We start from the raw sequence: 20,701 nt of genomic DNA on the forward strand, positions 1-20,701 counted from the left end.
AGATTCTCATTTCATAGTGAGCACCTGAGCCATGAAGCCTTAATAAGACTTCACCGTGTTGGTCAGTAAGGAGAACACATTTCCAAGACAGGGAAGCGTGCAAAGAGGACAAAGATGTGCAAGTGTCCAATAGCAGCAAAATTCTTTACATTCTGTGGGAAATCCACACGGTTGTTGTACGCAGCCATAAAAAACTGTGGAAAATGGAAAGGACTCAAAGTCTCAAAGCCAAAGCAGCAGTTGGACGCCTGGTGTGAAACTTTTCCACTGAATCTGTGAGAATCCCACTGCTCGGTAAGAGACACTTTTGGCTGGCTGAGTTGAATTTCTAGTCCCTACTTAGGGCGGAGGGGTGGCTCTGAGGCAATCGGAAAAGCTGCCGGTTCGAATCCCGTAAAATGCCAAAAGGGACTCTGCTCTGTTTGGCCCTTGAGAAATTGCTGAGCGCTTTGAGGAGTGAGAAAAGCACTATATAAATGCAAAGAATTTATTATTATTATTATTATTATTACTCGCCTCTCTACCCATTTATTCTGAAAGTTTACACTTCTTGCCACAATTTGATTTTTAGAAAGACGCCCTGACACACACTGACCTGCCCTGCTCACATCCTCCAGACTCGTCTATCTTTCCTAAAACTCCTGAGGCTGAGCCCTTTTAGTTGGCTGTGATCTTCACCCATAAGATGATCACTAACAATGGCCTCAATGCTGGCCTAACATTCAAACATTTCTTCTTAAAAACGAAGAATACAACCTCACTCCTGAAGATCGACTCATCTCATTTGTTTTAACCTGCTGATCCATCACAGGATACACACAACAACGACATTGGAGCCATTTAGACATCAAAAGGAAGCCTTTTGGAATTGTGGGTGAAAAACAAGAAGCCCCCGGATTACATAGTAAGGTGGGCAGTCAGTAAGGAAAACGAGACTCAGTGTAAGGACGCGGTGATGGCACCAGCAGCACTCGCCAAGGGCAAGCCTTACAGTCAAAAGAGTTTAATCATTCACAGAACTGGCTGTCTGTGACCGAGAATTCAACAAGCGGCAGAGAAAAACAAGATGGCTGGACGAAGATGTAAATACAGTCATATGAAAAAGTTTGGGAACCCCTCTCAGCCTGCATCATAATTGACTCTCCTTTCAACAATAAAGATAACAGTGGCGCGTCTTTCATTTCCTAGGAACATCTGAGCACTGCGGTGTTTTCTGAACAAAGATTTTTAGTGTCGCAGTATTTAGTCGTATGAAATGAAGATAGATAGATAGATAGATAGATAGATAGATAGATAGATAGATAGATAGATAGATATGAAAGGCACTATAGATAGATAGATAGATAGATAGATAGATAGATATGAAAGGCACTATATAATAGATAGATAGATAGATAGATAGATAGATAGATAGATAGATAGATAGAAAAGGTACTATATAATAGATAGATAGATAGATAGATAGATATGAAAGGCACTATATAATAGATAGATAGATAGATAGATAGATAGATAGATAGATAGATATGAAAGGCACTATATAATAGATAGATAGATAGATAGATAGATAGATAGATAGATAGATAGATAGATAGATAGATAGATAGATATGAAAGGCACTATATAATAGATAGATAGATAGATAGATAGATAGATAGATAGATAGATAGATAGATAGATAGATAGATAGATAGATATGAAAGGCACTATATAATAGATAGATAGATAGATAGATAGATAGATAGATAGATAGATATGAAAGGCACTATATAATAGATAGATAGATAGATAGATAGATAGATAGATAGATAGATAGATAGATAGATAGATAGATATGAAAGGCACTATATAATAGATAGATAGATAGATAGATAGATAGATAGATAGATATGAAAGGCACTATATAATAGATAGATAGATAGATAGATAGATAGATAGATAGATAGATAGATAGATAGATAGATAGATAGATAGATAGAAAAGGTACTATATAATAGATAGATAGATAGATAGACAGATAGATAGATAGATAGATAGATAGATATGAAAGGCACTATATAATAGATAGATAGATAGATAGATAGATAGATAGATAGATATGAAAGGCACTATATGATAGATAGATAGATAGATAGATAGATAGATAGATAGATAGATAGATAGATAGATAGATAGATAGATAGATCTTAATCGGCACATTTACAGGACAAAATATGCTGATGGAGAGGTGTGAACGGATTTAAGGTGAGCCGGATTTGTCCGTTTTCTCGTAGGCTCTGGTAATTCTACTGTTAAGAGTGATTGTACTGTATTAAAATTGCATCAACATCTGTAATTTTTTCCGGGTGCCGTAGTTTTAGAGGCTATTCGTCCAGAAATTCCAGGGTGATCCTTCACAGAATTCTCCAGAAAGTGCGATAAGTGTGACATCTTTGACACAACCATCTTTAGACCGGCTTTCGTACCCAATTTTGATGGATAAACATTGAAACCTCTAATCGCATGAAATAAAACTCTTTCAAATCTTGTCTCTCGGTATTTCACACGTAACTTGTGTCTTTTGTTTTACTTTTGGCGATTTGATTGGTTGCTTTTCTGGCTTTGACCATTCGTTGTTTGGACTAGGTCTTTCTCCTGTCCTTACTTCAGATCATCACTGATTCTTTCCGAGACAGCATAGTGAGTAGAACGAAGATATGCTGATGGAACCTTTCAACATTTTTTTGGAAAAGAATTTGGGCAATAAGCACAGCTAGACAAGCCTTCCCTCAGAGCACTTGAACCCCAGTTCAAACTTCACTTAAGGTGCCTTCTATGTGGACTGTAAAATTCCTTCCTAATGATTTTGATTTCTCCCCTACTTAAAGATGGATAGGCGACTCCAAACTGGGCCAGCATAACCAATTTCTGTGGTTCATTAGCACCCCCTATAGGACGGATCTTTTCTTTGGTTTTGGCATTGCAGGGTGATTGGGCATAACACTTGAATCCCAGTTGAATTTTCATACTGCCGATCTCTGGCATCTCAATCTGTGTGCCATCTGGGACAACACAGCCCTATACTGGCAGGACAGGCTCCAGGTCAAAGCTGGGCAAACAATTTAAGCAAAGATTCACAAATGTAGCATTAGGATCCCTGGATTCAAACAATCACCACCGTAGCATTCTAGCTTATTGATGAGTAGACACGGAGGGGGCATATGACAGTTTCAGTGAAGACTCGCACCAAGACTCCCTCATTTGGCTGACCCTTTGAAATGAAACAGATTTTTTTTTTTTGCTGTATTCATTAGCAGGGTGGTTTCCTTGATGTTAAAGAGAAGAATTTTTAAAAAATCCACAAAAAAGCTTTCTCAAGACTTTTGGATGCTCTCAGAAAATTCCCCAGGGCTCCCTTGACCCCCAGGCTAGAAACAGCCAATTTAATGAAATGTTTACTATTTAAAGTCCAAGCCCATCATTAAAAGGCATTTTATTGAGAGCTTGTGCTTCCCTTTTTGGAGTGTTTTTCTCATGAGTCACTTTCAGATTGTTTAATCTATTCCAAGAAAGTTTATAAAACCTTCACTTCCAACATCCTCCCGTGCAGACAGATATAGGACGCTATATGATGCACTCAGCTGGGGCCAAGCTGTTTAAACTAAACAAATGATAAATCACTAAGAGCACCGGCACTGGAATAACCCAAAGCTTACATTAGCAAGTTTTAATGGAACAGCAGGCTGCAGGGTGGAACAGAACTACTGGCAGGTAAACCTTCTGAATATCAGGAGATACCACTCAGATCTGGGCCAGAATGCTAGACTGGACCAACGTATTGTGACATTCTGTGAGGCAATGTAATGCTACTCGCTAATCATGGCATCCCACTGTGACAACATGCTGCATGTCAGTTAGAGAGATTACATTAACAGGCCATTCTGAAATAGATAGATAGATAGATAGATAGATAGATAGATAGATAGATAGATAGATAGATAGATAGATAGATAGATAGATAGATAGATAGATAGATAGATAGATAGATAGATAGATAGATCTGAAAGGCACTATATGATAGATAGATAGATAGATAGATAGATAGATAGATAATGTAGATAGTATAGATAGATAGATAGATAGATAGATAGATAGATAGATAGATAGATAGATAGATATTTTTTTTTTTTTAAAACAAACTTTATTGACAAAAACATCAAATATACAACTTACACATTATTATAAATATATTTACATGTTCATTTTTTTTTTTTTGAAAAAACACAAATGAACCAAACAAACCCCCTAAAAAACAAACCGCAGTTCCTCATTATCACAGTCACACAGTACACTATTCACACACCATATTGTTTTAAACTTGTCCATATTCTTTGTGGATTTGTAAAAATTAAAATCAATCAAAATGCGACTAAGGCACAGTATTTTAAAAAACACAATCGGATCTTGTAAACCATTCCCTTCAATTTTGTGCCTTCTGTTTTCCAAATAGCTAATTTACTTTGCCCCATAATAAAGTTTGCCAAATTCACATTATCTGTGTTTCTTTTAGTTTTTTTAAAACCAAACAGAAAGCCCACCCTAGTGTACACCATTTCCAATCCCCCAACAAGCCTCTCTAGTAAATTAAACAAAGGCTCAAGCCTTGGACAAAACATAAAACAGTGAAACACGGTCTCTCTTTCCCCACAGAAACAACAACAGTCAGACACCCCAGGTATAATAATTGACAAGAAGGAGTTCACAGCTAAGATCCCATGTAAGACCCTCCACTGTAAATCACCCACCCTACTGGTCAATGGTGGCTTGTATAGCGACCTCCAGGCTGGCTCTGAGAATTCTGTGCAGTCCATCTTTCTCCTCCATGGAGTGTCTGTTATCGTCCTCAGGGAGTCTCGATGTCTCACTTTTACGCACAGCCAGTACAATTGTTTCCCTGTAGCCGTTGGCAAAGGCAGGTCCATCAGCCTCTCCACCGAAAGAAATTTGCTTGGCTCCGCCGTTGTCCAGTCACCCCCAGGAGATACCAAAAGTGTAGGAAAATCAGGATCCTCAGGTGGATGAGTCCGTTCATTGAACATGTCTCTCAGGAGTGCCGATCTCTCAGATGACAGTGAAGCCTTCACTTGTGTTAAAAGGTCTGCACCACTCTCACTGACCGCACTCCAATTTGGTGTGCAATTTCATTTGCGTTTTCCAACAAAACTTTTCACAGTCAATAACATGTTTTAGTTTTGTGCACACTCCATGTTTAAGATGATTAATGAAAGTTTGAGACAGTCCCACTGAACTACTGTACTTCACATTATTAACAATGGGCTCTTCCAAAACCCAGAACAATGACAGGCTGTCCTCATCCCCTTTAATTGTCACCATCTGCCAGGCTTTAAAAAGACTCTTATAAAAGTCCGGTATGTCCGACATATCAAATTTATTCACCTGGCACAGCAGCAGAGTTTTTCCAAATTTCAGGTTTTCAATGTGGTCAAAGAAACGTTGTGCCAAATCCATCCACGGCTGATGCTCAGAAGGATACAACAATTTCTGTAAAGTCTGTAGCGAAATGCAGCAACTCTCCGAACACATCTATAATGCCTTGCCCACCTTCATCCAGTGGCTGAAACAGGACACTTCTCCTAAGCCAATGCAGGCCATCCCAAAAAAAGTTGATTAAAACTTCCTGAATATTTTGAAGCAGCTGTGCAGGAGGCTCTAAACAAATGCATTTATGCCACAGTCCTGAGGCTATGAGGTTGTTAATGATGAGCATCCTGCCTCTGTAGGATAACTGAGGTAGAATCCACCTCCACCGAGCAAGCCGATCCTTCACCTTCTGCAGTACTCCATCCCAGTTCTTTCGTATGAAGTGTTCATCCCCAAGAAACACTCCTAAATATAACAATCCTTCAGAGGACCACTGCAGGTCACCAACCAGTTGTGGTGGTTTTAAACCAGTCCAGTTGCCCAGTAAGATAGCACTGCTCTTTCCCCAGTTTATTTTAGCTGATGAAACAATTTCAAAAGATCTCTGGCATTGAAGCAAAATGTCAACGTCCTCCTGATTTTTAATGACGATGATGATGTCATCAGCGTATGCTGAAACCTTAACAGGCTCCGCAGTGCAACATGGAATTGATAGACCAGTCAACACTCCTCTCAGTTTAACCAAAAAGGTTCCAAGGCCAACACGTAGAGCATTCCAGACAAAGGGCACCCCTGCCTGACTCCTCTTCTGACATCAAAAGGTTCGCACAAACCACCATTGACCTTAACTACACCAGAAATGTCACTATACAATAGCTGAATATATTTAACAAAACGGTCCCCAAACCCAAAAGCCTGCATGACTTCCCATAAATGAATGTCTGACCCTGTCAAAGGCCTTCTCTTGATCTAAAGAAATAAGACCAATTGGAAAGTTAAAGAGTTTGGATACTGCAAAAATATCTCGAATTAAGAAAATATTATTAAAAATCATTCTATGAGGGACACAATAGCTCTGATCAGGATGCACCACCTGAGCTAAAACAGTTCGCAATCTGTTAGCTAGAGCCTTTGACAGGATTTTGTAATCAGCACAAAGGAGGGACACAGGCCGCCAGTTTTGAGATTTTGTAGGTCACCTTTTTGGCAGTAGTGTTATTACGCCCTGCGGCAACTCTGAGGTAACACACCATTTTAATACTGTAGAGGAATACCTCCAATACATCAGGACCAATAATATCCCAGAAGTCTTTATAAAATTCCACTGGAATGCCATCAATGCCTGGGACTTTTCCATTATTCAATTCTTTCAGTGCAGCAGTGAGCTCTCCTAAGCACAACTCCTTCTCCAGCTCTTCGGAGTCTGCATCACGAAGGTGCGGTAAATCCTTCAAGAAGGTCTGCTGTTCCTCAGCCTCACCTTCCTCTGTTGCAAAAAGAGTCTCATAAAACCTCCGGACCGCCGCCTTATCTCACCCGGGTCCTGAGTCTCCTCACCGTTATCCTGTCTTATGCAATGTAAGACCTTATGTTGAGAGTTCTTTTCTCAAGTCCAAAAAATACTGGGTTGGTGCATCCATGTCAGTTATCTGTTGGAATCGCCCTCACTAGAGCCCCCCGAGCCCTTGTTTCCAATAAGTGGGCAAGGCCCTTCTTTTTAACCCCAAGAGTTTCCAACAATTTGACATCTGGACCCTGCTGTAGAAGCTGCTGAATCTGAATGATTTCAGTTTCTAACATTGCCATGTCAGCCTGTAGTGACTTAGTGACATTTCTGGTGTATTCCTGACATAATAAACGAATGTGGGTCTTCCCAACCTCCCACCACTGTTGTAAACTGGTGAACTCCTTCTTCATGAGTCTCCAACTTGCCCAAAAAAATTTAAATAAGTCTTTAAAACTTTGGTCTTGAAGGAGGAGCGTATTAAAATGCCAGTAGGCACTACGGGCTTATAATCAGTTAATATCACAGAACAAGACACCAAACTGTGATCTGAGAACCCTGCAGGGGTAATGTGACCGTTTTTAAATAAACCAATATGGTGCTTGAAACAATAAAGACGATCAAGCCTCGCCATTGAAATAATCCCCCCATTCATCCTCCCCCATGTATATTGTCTGGTGCCCCCATTTTTATTTCGCCACACATCTTCCAGTCCCATCTCGCTCACAACTCTCTCTAATTCCTGGGCTGAGCGTGTGTGGCTCCAGCCCGTTATTTCTGTCTTTTGAGTATCAAGGGTGCAATTAAAATCCCCACCTAGAACGAGGACTTCATTTGTACAACATTGTGTCAGCACACCCTCCAACTTCTTAAAAAAAGCGATTTTCTCATTCCCATCGTTCGGGGCGTATACATTAATAAAAGTAAAAGAACTGCCTTGAAGTTTGACGCACTTTGAGCAGCCTCCCCTTCACTATTTCTTCAACATCACAAAGAACTACGTGAACATTCTTAGAAAACAGAATGGCTACTCCAGCACTAATATTTGTACCGTTACTGTAATAAATGTCCCTTTCCAATCCCTACTCCACTCCCATTGATTTGCTGTCTATATGGGTTTCCTGTACAAAGGTAACTTTTAAGTCTTTTTGCTTTATGAATTCAAACAAAGCTAGCCTCTTATTATTATTTCTTCCACCATTAATATTTAAGCTTCCTACATTAAAGCAAGCCATGTTAAATGAAAATATAAAATAGTCAAAATAAACCACAGATCCCAGAATATACAGGATCTTGGAAATGGTGCAGTTGCCCTCTCCATTACTGCTTATTTAGTTTGAACTGTTTCTTCAGCCTGCTTGACAGATTCTTTAATCTGAGAAGCTCTTTATCAGTGAACAAGACAGAAGAGGACTTTTCTTTTCTTAGGCTTTGTATTGAAGAGATAAAAAGTTGCACATCAGGAAAGTAATCGGTCACATCTACACCCCTTCTGCCCTCAGTTTCCGTCACAAATGTTCTGATACTTTGAGCACTGTATCCCCCTCTACCTTTACATTCTTGTAGGTCAGACACAGTTGAACTATCCGACATTTCCCCCTCCGCCTCCTCGTCTCCCTCACTCAGCCCAGCCGCGTTTTCACTGTCTGCCTCAGCTAGGGCCGCGTACCTGCCCTGCGTAACCGGTGGGGCTGCAGCGGGACCCTCGCCTTCCTCAGCAGCACAAGCCGTAACATTACTGCGTTTTCGCGCGGTTCCTTCCTCCTCCCAGCTTGTCTTTTTAGCAGGCCGTTTAAACCCATCGTATGGCTCAGGTGCGTTATCGTCGCCTTCCTCCATTTCAATCTCTCCCCACACACTTCCCTGTGCTGTAGCAGAATCTTCTGCTGCATTTTCATTCCGATGTCCCCATCGATGCTGGTCTGTGCATTTCCCCATCAAGCAACTCATCTCCCTTATTTAAAGGTTCAGAAACATTTACACTCTCCTCGGGCCGCGCTTCCTCTGGTGTCTTTGTGTTTTCATTACCATTAAGCAGTAAAGGCCGATCTTGTAAATCGTCATTAGTGACATGCAGGTTATCACGAACAACTGCTCTGTTCACTTTCACTGGACAATTTTAACTAAATGCCCCTCACTTCCACACCCAAAACATTTCATTTCATCCGAACTCAGAAAAATCACATAATCGAAACCATCAATCTTAAACCTCATAGCAACATTTAAACTTTCATCCATTTTGTTGAGCACCATGTAAACTTGTCTCCTAAAAGACATTACATGTTTTAACTCCGGCGACTTGCACCCCAAAGGAATATAGCGGATTTTTGAAACTAAACGACCGTGACGTACTAATTCTTTTCTATAGTCTCATTCCTCAAAAAGGGGGGGACATTCGATAACGTTACTTTACGTGCTGGCGCCGCCAACGGAGACACCTGCACGAACGAGCCATCGATCACTACACCCTTTTCTACAATTGTCTGCACCAGATCGACAGAACTCAAAAATAATACGATTGCGCCGTTCATTCGTGAGGCGGACTTAATGTTCTCACAACCGATCACATTGCCTACCGCCAACACCGCACTTTCTAAGGGGAAAAAAACATCACACAGAAGTTTTATCCCATGGCGGCGACTCAATCGTTCTAAATTCGCAGCCATTATGGCTGCTGTGGCCAGATGCCACTTCACACAAAAGAAAACGGAAAAACTTTCAAACAATTCACCAAGAAAATGAAAATGGGAAAGGGGGGAAAAAAGTTAAACAAAACACTTCACTCACCAGACTCAGAGCCCACCACCAGCACTCGCGCCAGATCAACCACCCAACATGCACTGCGACAATGAAACAGGAAGGAAGCAGATAGATAGATAGATAGATAGATAGATAGATAGATAGATAGATAATGTATATAATAGATAGATAGATAGATAGATAGATAGATAGATAGATAGATAGATAGATAGATAGATAGATATGAAAGGCACTATATAATAGATAGATAGATAGATAGATAGATAGATAGATAGATAGATAGATAGATAGATAGATAGATTTGAAAGGCACTATATAATAGATTTATATAAATCTATTCTGTCAAATCTAATCTATCTACAAATAATAAATGTATAAACAATACAATTAATAATATCACGATCAATCAAAATAAATAAATAAAAAGAATGGACATCAGAGAGAGCCCTGGTTAACCATAACTCCCAGTAAATGAATCAGTACAGCGATGAAAGAGTTTCAACAGTCACCATTTAGAAGCCAGACGTGTCACCAGCAGAGGAGACATGGGGCATGGCCAAGTTCAAAGTAAAAGGATGTTTTTCAAAGTGCCCACTGGGTTCAGGAACAGCAAGGCATAAATAGAAAAAATCTTTAATCAATTGCAGCCCATTAATAAACCAGCAGCCACTGTGGCCTAGCGTTAGTGAAGCCTGACACCACTGGACTTGCACAGCAAGTTTCTCGTTTAGCTGTAGTCAGTTTTCTTAAGCACGTCACCTTGCTCAATGGTCAGCTGTCTTGGCCTGCAGGTGACAGACGCTGTAATTCTGCACTGAACGGTGCCAACCGATTTCATCCCTAGCCAGGCCCATCAATAAGGTGTAATTTAGATCATCGACAGGATTTCGGAGACTCCACTTTTTTCCTGCAGTAAACATTGTCAGTATAAGGCCGTCCCAGTGGTTGACCACCTCGGAGTTTGGCTCTGAGCAGATACCCACGACTTCTTGGCCTTGCCACCATACTGTTTGTTGTGGCCGAGCCTGGTTTTGCAAAAGGCAAGCCTGTAAGCTAAATTACATGAGAGCAGACATCTGTGGTTTCCAAGTGATAACACTTGAAATGGGGTTTGCGAATGGGAAGTGTGGCATTGTAAAAGGAAATTCTGTCATTTCATTGTTGTGATATGGTGGGACTGAATCACGGACGCTTTGGAATCAGCTTTTTTGGGACCTTGCACACGTGTCTATAAATGCAGGCTTTGTTGGCCTTCATGAGAGCCTGTGCTGTCTGATAAAAATAAAAATGCCTACACGACTTGACTTCAGTGAACCTCAATAATACTCATGAGTGACTCTGCAAAGCCATTGGAGCCCAATGACATCTATTATTGAATCCACACTGTCAGTGGACTCCAATGAAGACCCTCATTGACCACAATATTCCAGTGTGCTCTAATGACTCCACAATGACCGGTGACAATCTTCATTAACCCCACAATACCAATTATCTCAGGTTACGCTTGTAAGTGACCCCAAAATCACAGTGCTCTTCAAATGTGTTCTTCTTTATTTATACCCACATTGACCCCAACAGCTTTCCTTACTGGGTCCACACTGGCAAAGCATTCAGATAGATGTGGTGCCATCCAGTGATGTCCTTCACAGACTCCCTAATGTCAATCAATATCTCAATACCAGGGAATCCCAATTAATGCCTTTCATTAACCACACAATGACAGTGGGGTCCAAAGTTGCCTCTGACTGACCCTGAAATAGCATCATAGTCCAAAGATACCCTTCATTGACCCCTCATCAAATCTACACTATTAGTGCCCCTCCTTGCAGTCCAATGATGCCTGTCATTAACCCCATACTGCTATTTATGTTCAATGACAATAGCAGTGTAATCCAAAGATGCCCCTCACTGATCTCTCCAAATTTAGTGATGCTATTCATGGGCTCTACAGTGGCATGGTATCCTACCGTTTTAATATATTTGACCCCATCATGCCACTGCAGTTCCATCATGATCCTCAATGATTATATGTTGCCAGTGTACTTCAATGTTGCCCATTGTTTACCCCCACTTAATCCAATAATACTATTGAATGACCCCACAGTGTCCCTGATTAATTCCATGGTGCCAGTGTACTCTGATGATGCCCTGTTGACATAAAATTGCAATTAAAGTCCACCAATGCTTGACAATCATCCCCACAATGTCAATGTATTCTAAAGATTCTCCCCATTGACATCCTCGATGTCAGTCCATTCGAATCTTGCACCTCATTAATTCCATGATGCCACTGCACTCCAATGATGCCTTCTGACCCCACATTGGCACTGACGTTCAACAATACTTCTCATTGATAAAACATTTCCATTGTGTTTCAAAAATGCCCCTTGTTTAACCAGTGACTTCAGTTTATTCTCCAACGATTCATACTACTGACCCTCTCATTGGCATTTAAGTCCAATAATGCTCCTCAGTGATTCCACAATGCCACTGTAGTTCACTGCCTCTCGTTGACACCACAATGTCTGCCATTAAACACACTTAGAAAAGATCAGTGTTTCTTACCAGGATAAAGCTGCTTGGTGGGTGCACTCAGCTGGGCCTCCTTCGATACTCTATAAGCCACATCAGGTCCTTTGGAAGATCTTCTGTGTGGACAAAACCCTGTCGTTTTCGTTACACCTTCGGGTAAATTCTGAAACTCTAATATCTTCAAGAGATCTGCGGGTTCCACTGTGGAAACAAAAAAACAATACAAAATCAGCAATGTCACCGGTGGGCACCCTCCTGTCTCTCTATTATAAAAAAAAAATCTTGGGAGGGAGACAAGACGTTATCTTCTCGGAATACACTTTGACGTCACGTGAGACAAAAGGACAGCTGCTGTACAGGCTTTTAAAGGATTGACGTGCAGCGCGACAAGCAGAATACGCAGATCAGCAGCAGCAAGCCAGCAGCTGATCCAACCGCATCTCCTTTGTGTGCATTCAGACCACTTCATAACGCGAGTGGCAAAGATACAAAGTGACAAAAGGACAGCTGCTGTACGGGTTTTTAAATGATCGACGCGCAGCGCGACAAGCAGAACACACGGCTCGCCAGCAGCAGAAGCAGCAAGACAGCAGCTGATCCAACCACATCTTCTTAGCGTGCATTCAGCCCCCCCTTCACAACGCGAGTGGCATAATACATCCCGCGAGATCGAGATTTAACCAGGCCCGCAGCCGGAAATAAAGCACAAAGAGTAGATGACAAAGTAGAACGTCGTAAAGGATTCAAAGACGTTGGTGTAGTACACATGAACAGCAGGTTAGAGATAATGGAAGAAAAACTCCAAAGTCTCAAAAACATGACAGTAAAGATCACATTAGCACAAACAAATGGAAATTATTACTCGGTGAAATAACGGAACAGCAAAAAGAGATCGAATATATTGTTTGGATTTAAACTTTAAGTCGGAGACTTGTAGATCGTCTAATTCGTGTTGCCAGCGAGAAAAAGATTCCAAAAGCGTTGTTGCGATATGAAGTCCCGTGAGACTTTTAACATGAGGTTCCTTCAAGTCACATCCTACTTACAACCATTTTCTAACAAGACATCAGTCATCTAACCTCTCATTCGTGTGAATGCTTTTGCGAGACACACTGCCTGCGCTCTCAGCTCTTATAAATTTTCTCAGGGCAATAATTTTATACGTTTGAGATAACACGTCAACGACAAAGCGAAGAAGAAAGAGCAGGGACAAACATTCGAGAACGTTGTTTTATTTATTAGAGAGAAAGAAACGATATTCACTCACAGGCAGTTATATATGTTGCATTGTCATGATGCAAGTCCAAACACAGAATCGAAATTCAACGTGATCTTGAAGAAAAGTTAATTCCAAATATTGTTTTTACAAAAGTGAAGATAATGCATATGTAACAATTCCCATGAAAATAACAATCTCTTTAAATTGTATATCTGGTAAACTAAATCCGGGGGCGGAGCCCCCTAGTTTTTTAAATATTGCTTCGTGTCTCACACGCATTGACAACAAAATTAAAATAATTGAAAAAAGCATTGTCCTCAAGTTGGACATACAAAAGGGGTGGCTGTTGTGACACACACAAAATCTGAAGGGTGACAGGCTAGAGAAGACGAAAAGAAAGGCCAAAGTGCTCCAGTCGACTCCAAATCATCCCCTAAAGGAGGAATCAATGAAACGCAATGTCCTCATCATGTACCCTAATGTCGGGATGTAACCATGGTAACAAAGCATCTCCTACTTAAAAAGATTGGCTAAGAGCTCCGTGTGAAATACAAAACAAGGATGAACAAAGGGAGGTGACACATCACTGCACTGGGGCATTGGGATCCACACACGGGATAAGTGGTTTCATCAACACCACTTCCAGCAGCAACACCAGTTTTACCAAGATGGTCTCTCCACCCAAGTCCTGGCTGGTCCAGATGCTTAACTTCAGGCGGATGACATGTTCTGAAGTGCAGGTGGCATGACTGCTGGTGTCCAAGATTGTGCTCACTACTAGGGATGTTCTGATCGATTGGCCGCCGATCAAAATCCAAATTACGAATGTGTAGTTGATACATTGAAGAAAAACACACACCTGTGTAAATATAGTAAACTAGTTGTCCCCTGTGGCTCTGCGTGCGTAGTAGTGAAACAGGACAAACTGTTAAAATCAATAAACAAGCAAGTATCGCTAGCTAAGAGAAGGTAAGGTACACTGCAAAACATAACCAGAAGTGGAGCGAGGGTCCCACCTGACTCCCCACAACTGATGTTACGCTCCCCACTCTCCTCGGCCCACAGCCTCTGTCTCGGATTAGCGCAAATAAATCCTTCCTGCAAGCAAACTATGATACTTAGTGCAATGACCTAAGTGGCACAATCAATGTTCAAACAAATTGTAGCAAGAAACCCAATCTAAATCTGTTAAGTTATTCTCTCGCTCGCTAACTCAGTGGAGTTAAGGTTACACCCCGAGGCAGACGCGTGAGTGAGGAGGGTCTCACCCTACTCCCTGCAGCCTGATGAGTCTGTCTCGGATCCACCCTAATAGATCGGAACTGCAAGTGAACTGTGATTGTTAGTGCGATGAGAAAGTCGCAAAATCATCCGGAATGTTCAAACAAATTTTTAAAACCGGACATTAGTGAGCACCTATGGGCTAAAGGTAACCTACATTTCAAATTTCAAGTCCCAAATCCTCATGATTGAATTCATGATTTCATGATGAGTGACTCAGTGGTATTTGGCTTTTATATATATAGAAGATATCTATACTGTATATATATATATATATTGTCACGCCCGCATGTTTAGGGACAACTACAGGGCCTGAATAAATGTATTTTCACGCCAAATCAGGGGGTGACGAAGGGTACTAATTCTCTCTCTCAATTCCTTGCAGGCCATTCTAGGGAAAGCCCGCCTGGTTGTGGGTCAACCAACGACATCACTTCCAGCTCTGACCCTGATGACATCACAGCCGCTGCGAGCATTTAAAAGCCGCCATCTTAAGACAATGATCAGTTCTGTTTTGGACTCAGTCATGTGAACATGTCTTCTCTTTAATTAGTTTTGCAGCCGGGAAATATTATATGGGTGGCTGCCCCAAACCTTCTCAATGTCTCTGGGTCATTCTTTTTACTATATATATATATAATTAATTATTTAATACCATATTTTTAATAAATAAAAAATATATATATATATATATATATATATATATATATATATATATATATATATATAATAAATAAATATATATAATATAAATAAGTTGACTTATATATAAATAAGTATATATATATATATATATATATACTGCTCAAAAATTAAAGGAACACTTTTTAATCAGAGTATAGCATAAAGTCAATGAAACTTATGGGATATTAATCTGGTCAGTTAAGTAGCAGAGGAGGTTGTTAATCAGTTTCAGATGCTGTGGTGTTAATGAAATTAACAACAGATGCACTAGAGGGGCAACAATGAGATGACCCCCAAAACAGGAATGGTTTAACAGGTGGAGGCCACTCACATTTTTCCCTCCTCATCTTTTCTGACTGTTTCTTTACTAGTTTTGCATTTGGCTACAGTCAGTGTCACTACTGGTAGCGTGAGGCGATACCTGGACCCTACAGAGGTTGCACAGGTAGTCCAACTTCTCCAAGATGGCACATCAATACGTGTCATTGCCAGAAGGTTTGCTGTGTCTCCCTGCACAGTCTCAAGGGCATGGAGGAGATTCTAGGAGACAAGCAGTTACTCTAGGAGAGCTGGAGAGGGCCATAGAAGGTCCATAACCCATCAGCAGGACCAGTATCTGCTGCTTTGGGCAAGCAGGCCACTGGTGTGAATGTCTCTGACCAAACAACCAGAAACAGACTTCATGAGGGTGACCCAAGGGCCCCATGTCCTCTAATGGGCCCTGAGCTCACTGCCCAGCAGCATGCAGCTCGATTGGCATTCGCCATAGAATACCAAAATTGGCAGATGCACCAAGGTTGCTGTAATTCAATTTTGGCAAAATGGACGAGCCTGCCACATCATTTTTTCACTCTGATTTTTGGGGCGTCTTTGAATTCAGGGCTCTGTAGGTTGATCATTTTCATTTCCATCAAACGATGTGGCATCCTTTCGTTCCTAACACATTACCCAGTCTATATCAGTATAGATATCCAGGAGGATTTCTTTTTCCCATTGAGATCTGATGTGTTTTCAAAGTGTTCCTTTAATTTTTTTGAGCAGTTTATATATATATTTTAACAGCAAAAAGCTGTAGGGTAATTAGTTATTTAAAATAATTTAAACATATGTGTATGTATATTGGGAGGTACGGTGGCACAGTGGATAGAGTTGCTGCCTCACAGTTCGTTTCTCGGGTCCTCCCTGCGCGGAGTTTGCCTGTTCTTCCCTTGCCTGCGCGAGTTTTCTCCGGGTACTCCAGTTTCCTTCCGCAGTCCAAAGACATGAAGGTTAGGTGGATTGGCGATTCTAAATTGTCCCTAGTGTGTGGGGGTGTGCTTGGTGTGTGTGTGTGCGCCCTGCGGTGGGCTGGCACCCTGCTTGGGTTTGTTTCCTGCCTAGCACCCTCTGCTGGCTGGGATTGGCTCCAGCAGACCCCCGTGACCTTGTGTTCGGATTCAACGGGTTGGAAAATGGATGGATGGATTCTCCATGTCGTCAGTTCGCACACTGGATGTATATTTACATTTAAGCAGTGCTTAATTGCCAATATCAATTAAATGAATTTGTGATATTTTATATATATGCTGTATATATATATATATATATATATATATATATATATATATATATATATATATATATAACATTAAAACTATACAATACAACAGCTTGTAATAATGAGAAGCATTTTATTTTCTGTTATGCCATATGTATTATGGATAAATATTTTTGCATGTATTTTATCAGCTAAAGCATATATTTTATGGAAATTATATTTATTGTATTGTTTTATGGTTACTGAACAATAAGCCTACACAACTTCATTTTGGTAATAAAAAATGAACATTTAAGCCAATGAGCAGCCATGTTACTTTTAAAGGCGAACACTGCGAGGCTATGAAATCACTAAGTATGCACAGCCACCATTTGCTTTAGCATCTGCAAGCTGTTAACGAGGCCCCCCTGAGATGTAAGGTTTGCTTGAATCCAGCTGTGTCCTGACGTGACAGACTTCCACGCCTCGTCTCCGTGGAGCATGCAGAAGGTTACTTGAGGTGAGCACATCCTACTGGAAAAGCTGATTTGTAGAGATACCCCCCACTGGATGAATGATGCACACTCAACAAGAAGCTGCCATTTTGGAGAGACTCTCTCGACAGTCCCTTGTGACTTGTCAGATACATAACATCAAGTAACAACTGGAGGCCAACTTGATCCAGTTCAAAATGGCAATGAGCTGGAGCCTATCCCAACAGTACTGGGCACAAGTCCATATCAGAGTCTACTCACACTCAGGGAAGTTAAACTAACTAACATGTCCTTAGGGATGTGGGAGGAGATCCAGAGCAGACACACACATGGGGAGAACATGCAAACTACATAAAAACAGGGAAAATTTTGGATAGCCAATGCACCTAACTTGCATGTCTTTGGACTGTGGGAGAAAACCGGAGCAGACACAGGGAGAACATGCAAACTCCACGCAGGGAGGGATGACCCGGGAAGTGAACTTGGGTCTCTTAAGTGTGAGGCAGCAGCGTTGCCACCGTGCCTCCTAGATAAATATATAAATAGATGTGAAAGGCACTATATGATAGATAGATAGATAGATAGATAGATAGATAGATAGATAGATAGATAGATAGATAGATAGATAGATAGATAATGAAAGGCACTATATAACAGACAGATAGATGTCTGGTCTTAATTTCACTTCCATAGATGTAATGAGAGAAAGGTGGCCGTGCTGAATGCTTATTTCCCCGGGGTATGTATTGCAAGAACCAGTGCCTATCCCAGCAACAGTGGGCACAGTGCAGAATTCAACCCATCAGGATGCCATTCCATCCCTGGGCACACTCATGTACATACATACACACACTCAACAACACCAGACCAACATGCCAGCCTGGATTTGTATCCATTCAATAAAAACAGAAGGGATTCTGAACTCCCATGGCCCCTTTTTATTTCTCATCTAAAGCCTTTGCAGGGGGCCTGATGAGCCGGCAACACTTTAAATCATTACTTGGAAATCACAGCCAGGAGCTACATGTGGCAACGCTGTTCACCACTAAGCGGATCTGAATCACTAAAATCAAACAATTTAAAGATCACGCCAAGTGTTATCAGCTGTGAATCAGCCTACAATAAAGACAATGATACTTTTGTAACAAAATTTTTTGACAAACAGCCAAGAAAGCCAAAAAGCACTTTTAAGTATCTGCTTGTGGGCTGTGACATGCATTTGGATAGCCAATCCGTTGGACAGATAACAATCAACAGGCAATTCTTAGCATGGGAGTTGACTTCTTGGCAAAATCTCCAACTCCATTATATTTCTTAAACGAACACACTTCTTTGCTTGCCAAAGAGTTTTGGTTTTTACTTGCTTAGTTAGTGGACAACTCTAAAACAAATGATCATCTTCATCTGCTTATTGTACTCGCGTAACACAATTCTGCTGACACAAACGGGCTGTAGCCTGGCACAGAAGGGTCAGCCACAAGGCAGAAACCAACTCGTAACGGGATGGCAGTCCTTGATAGGACACAACGATGTTTCACTCACACTAATTCATCCCCAGTCAGAGGCCTTCTTAACCTAAAGGAATTCGTAATGAAGGAGTGAAAATGTTATTTTAAAAAATATTTTTTATGCAGTCGTTTATTTTACAAAACACTTTACTCTAAAAGAGGGTCAGAAGTGGCACGAATTTACTCCAGAAACATTGCATTGGGAACAATGCAGGGACCAACCCTGCTCGGGACACCAGTCCATCGTAGGACACACTGACTTATGCATCCAAATTCACTCATACCAGAGAAACCCAAAGTCATTACCCAACATAAGCTACCCATCTTTAGGCTATGGGAGGAAACACTATAATAATAATAATAATAATAATAATAATAATAATAATAATAATAATAATCGGGTTGTGCAGTGATAGTGCTGCGACCACACAGTAACGAGATCAGAGTTCCCATCCCAAGTTCTCCCTGCATTGAGATTTCTCCCATGGGACTCCACAACACATTCCAAAGATATGCAAGTTAGAGGTCTGGTGACACTAAATTGCCCCATATGTGTGTGTTCAAAATACCCCATACCCAATGCCTAATCCTAAATCAAAGTCAAAGTGGAAGCCTTGAGTCCGTACAAACACTTATAGCCTGTAGGGAGCATCTTACTGCCTCCAAATCCTTGACATAACCTTACACACACAGTTTTTGATACAAACATTTTTATTCTACAGTACCTTACACGGGTCTCTTTTATGTTGGTATGAAACTATTAAGATGCATCGGTTTCCCTCCACTCCCCTCAAGTGAGCTTAGTCCCAATCCTCTCCTGACTGGACAGAGGTGGTCCTTTTTATGCCGGACCCTGGAATACTTCCACTCCCGAGTCAGACAGACGCCCCTGAAAGCAGTGTCCTGTGGGACTACAACTCCCAGCATACCATGCAGGCACATGAATGAACATGCTGACCCAGGAATGCTGCCACCCAATGTGTCAGGTAAGCATGTACACTTGGGATTCAACCACACAGGTCTGTCCACTATGTTGGCTCCCCTATCCATCACACATTGCACTTGACAACACTTGTTCTTTAACCTGTTGTGCACATCCTGTATTTACCAGTAGATTACCCTGCAATGTGTACTGGTGTAATACTGTGATACTGTGATCTACATACAGCTCACAACTGAGCTGTTGGTTCTTCTCTCTCTCTCTCTCTCTCTCTTCTCTGCTCTCTCTCTCTCTTCTCTCTCTCTCTTTCTCTCTCTTCTCTCTCTTCTCTCTCTTCTCTGCTCTCTCTCTCTCTCTCTCTCTCTCTCTCTCTCTCTCTCTCTCTCTCTCTCTCTCTCTCTCTCACACACACACACACACTGCGGGATTGTGGGTAATCATCTCCCATTCTCAGTCTCTGTCGGCGTGCCTCACTCATATAGTCAACATCCGTATGCACATATAGTGTTTACTACAGCATTGCGACCATATGTGTGTGTTGTAACGTGTGAGTCGCTGTTTTGCACCCCAAAAACACGAAGGCTTAGTCTCAGAACTTTAGTAGAACTACCTTTTATTCAGCTTGAAACAGGAACAACGCGGTTATTTATTGTAGCGTGTGATCTGCCGCTCTTCAATGTACAGACACAGCAGTCAGGCAGGGTTGTGTCCAGGTAATGGCCAAGTAATCCTGTTTCCTTGCATTTGTAATGTTCCTTCTATCACCCATCGATGGCAGGTGCTTATAACATGTACGCGATCATTTCGGATTCGCTTTTGCGGCGGCTTCATCCGGACGCTCT

General features: G+C 41.3%; 1 protein-coding gene across 2 annotated transcripts in view; it reads right to left on the reverse strand.

Annotated features, from left to right (window-relative positions):
* LOC120535077 (collagen alpha-1(XI) chain-like) overlaps nt 1-20,701 on the reverse strand; it is a 456,300-nt gene that overhangs the window by 336,132 nt on the left and 99,467 nt on the right. For both annotated transcript variants that reach the window (XM_039762625.1, XM_039762624.1), the window contains exon 2: nt 12,251-12,418. In XM_039762625.1, coding sequence (XP_039618559.1) covers nt 12,251-12,418 — 168 coding nt within the window. The remainder of the gene's footprint in view (nt 1-12,250; nt 12,419-20,701) is intronic.

Source organism: Polypterus senegalus, chromosome 9 (assembly GCF_016835505.1).
Source record: "Polypterus senegalus isolate Bchr_013 chromosome 9, ASM1683550v1, whole genome shotgun sequence".
NCBI classification, from domain to species: Eukaryota; Metazoa; Chordata; class Cladistia; order Polypteriformes; family Polypteridae; genus Polypterus; species Polypterus senegalus.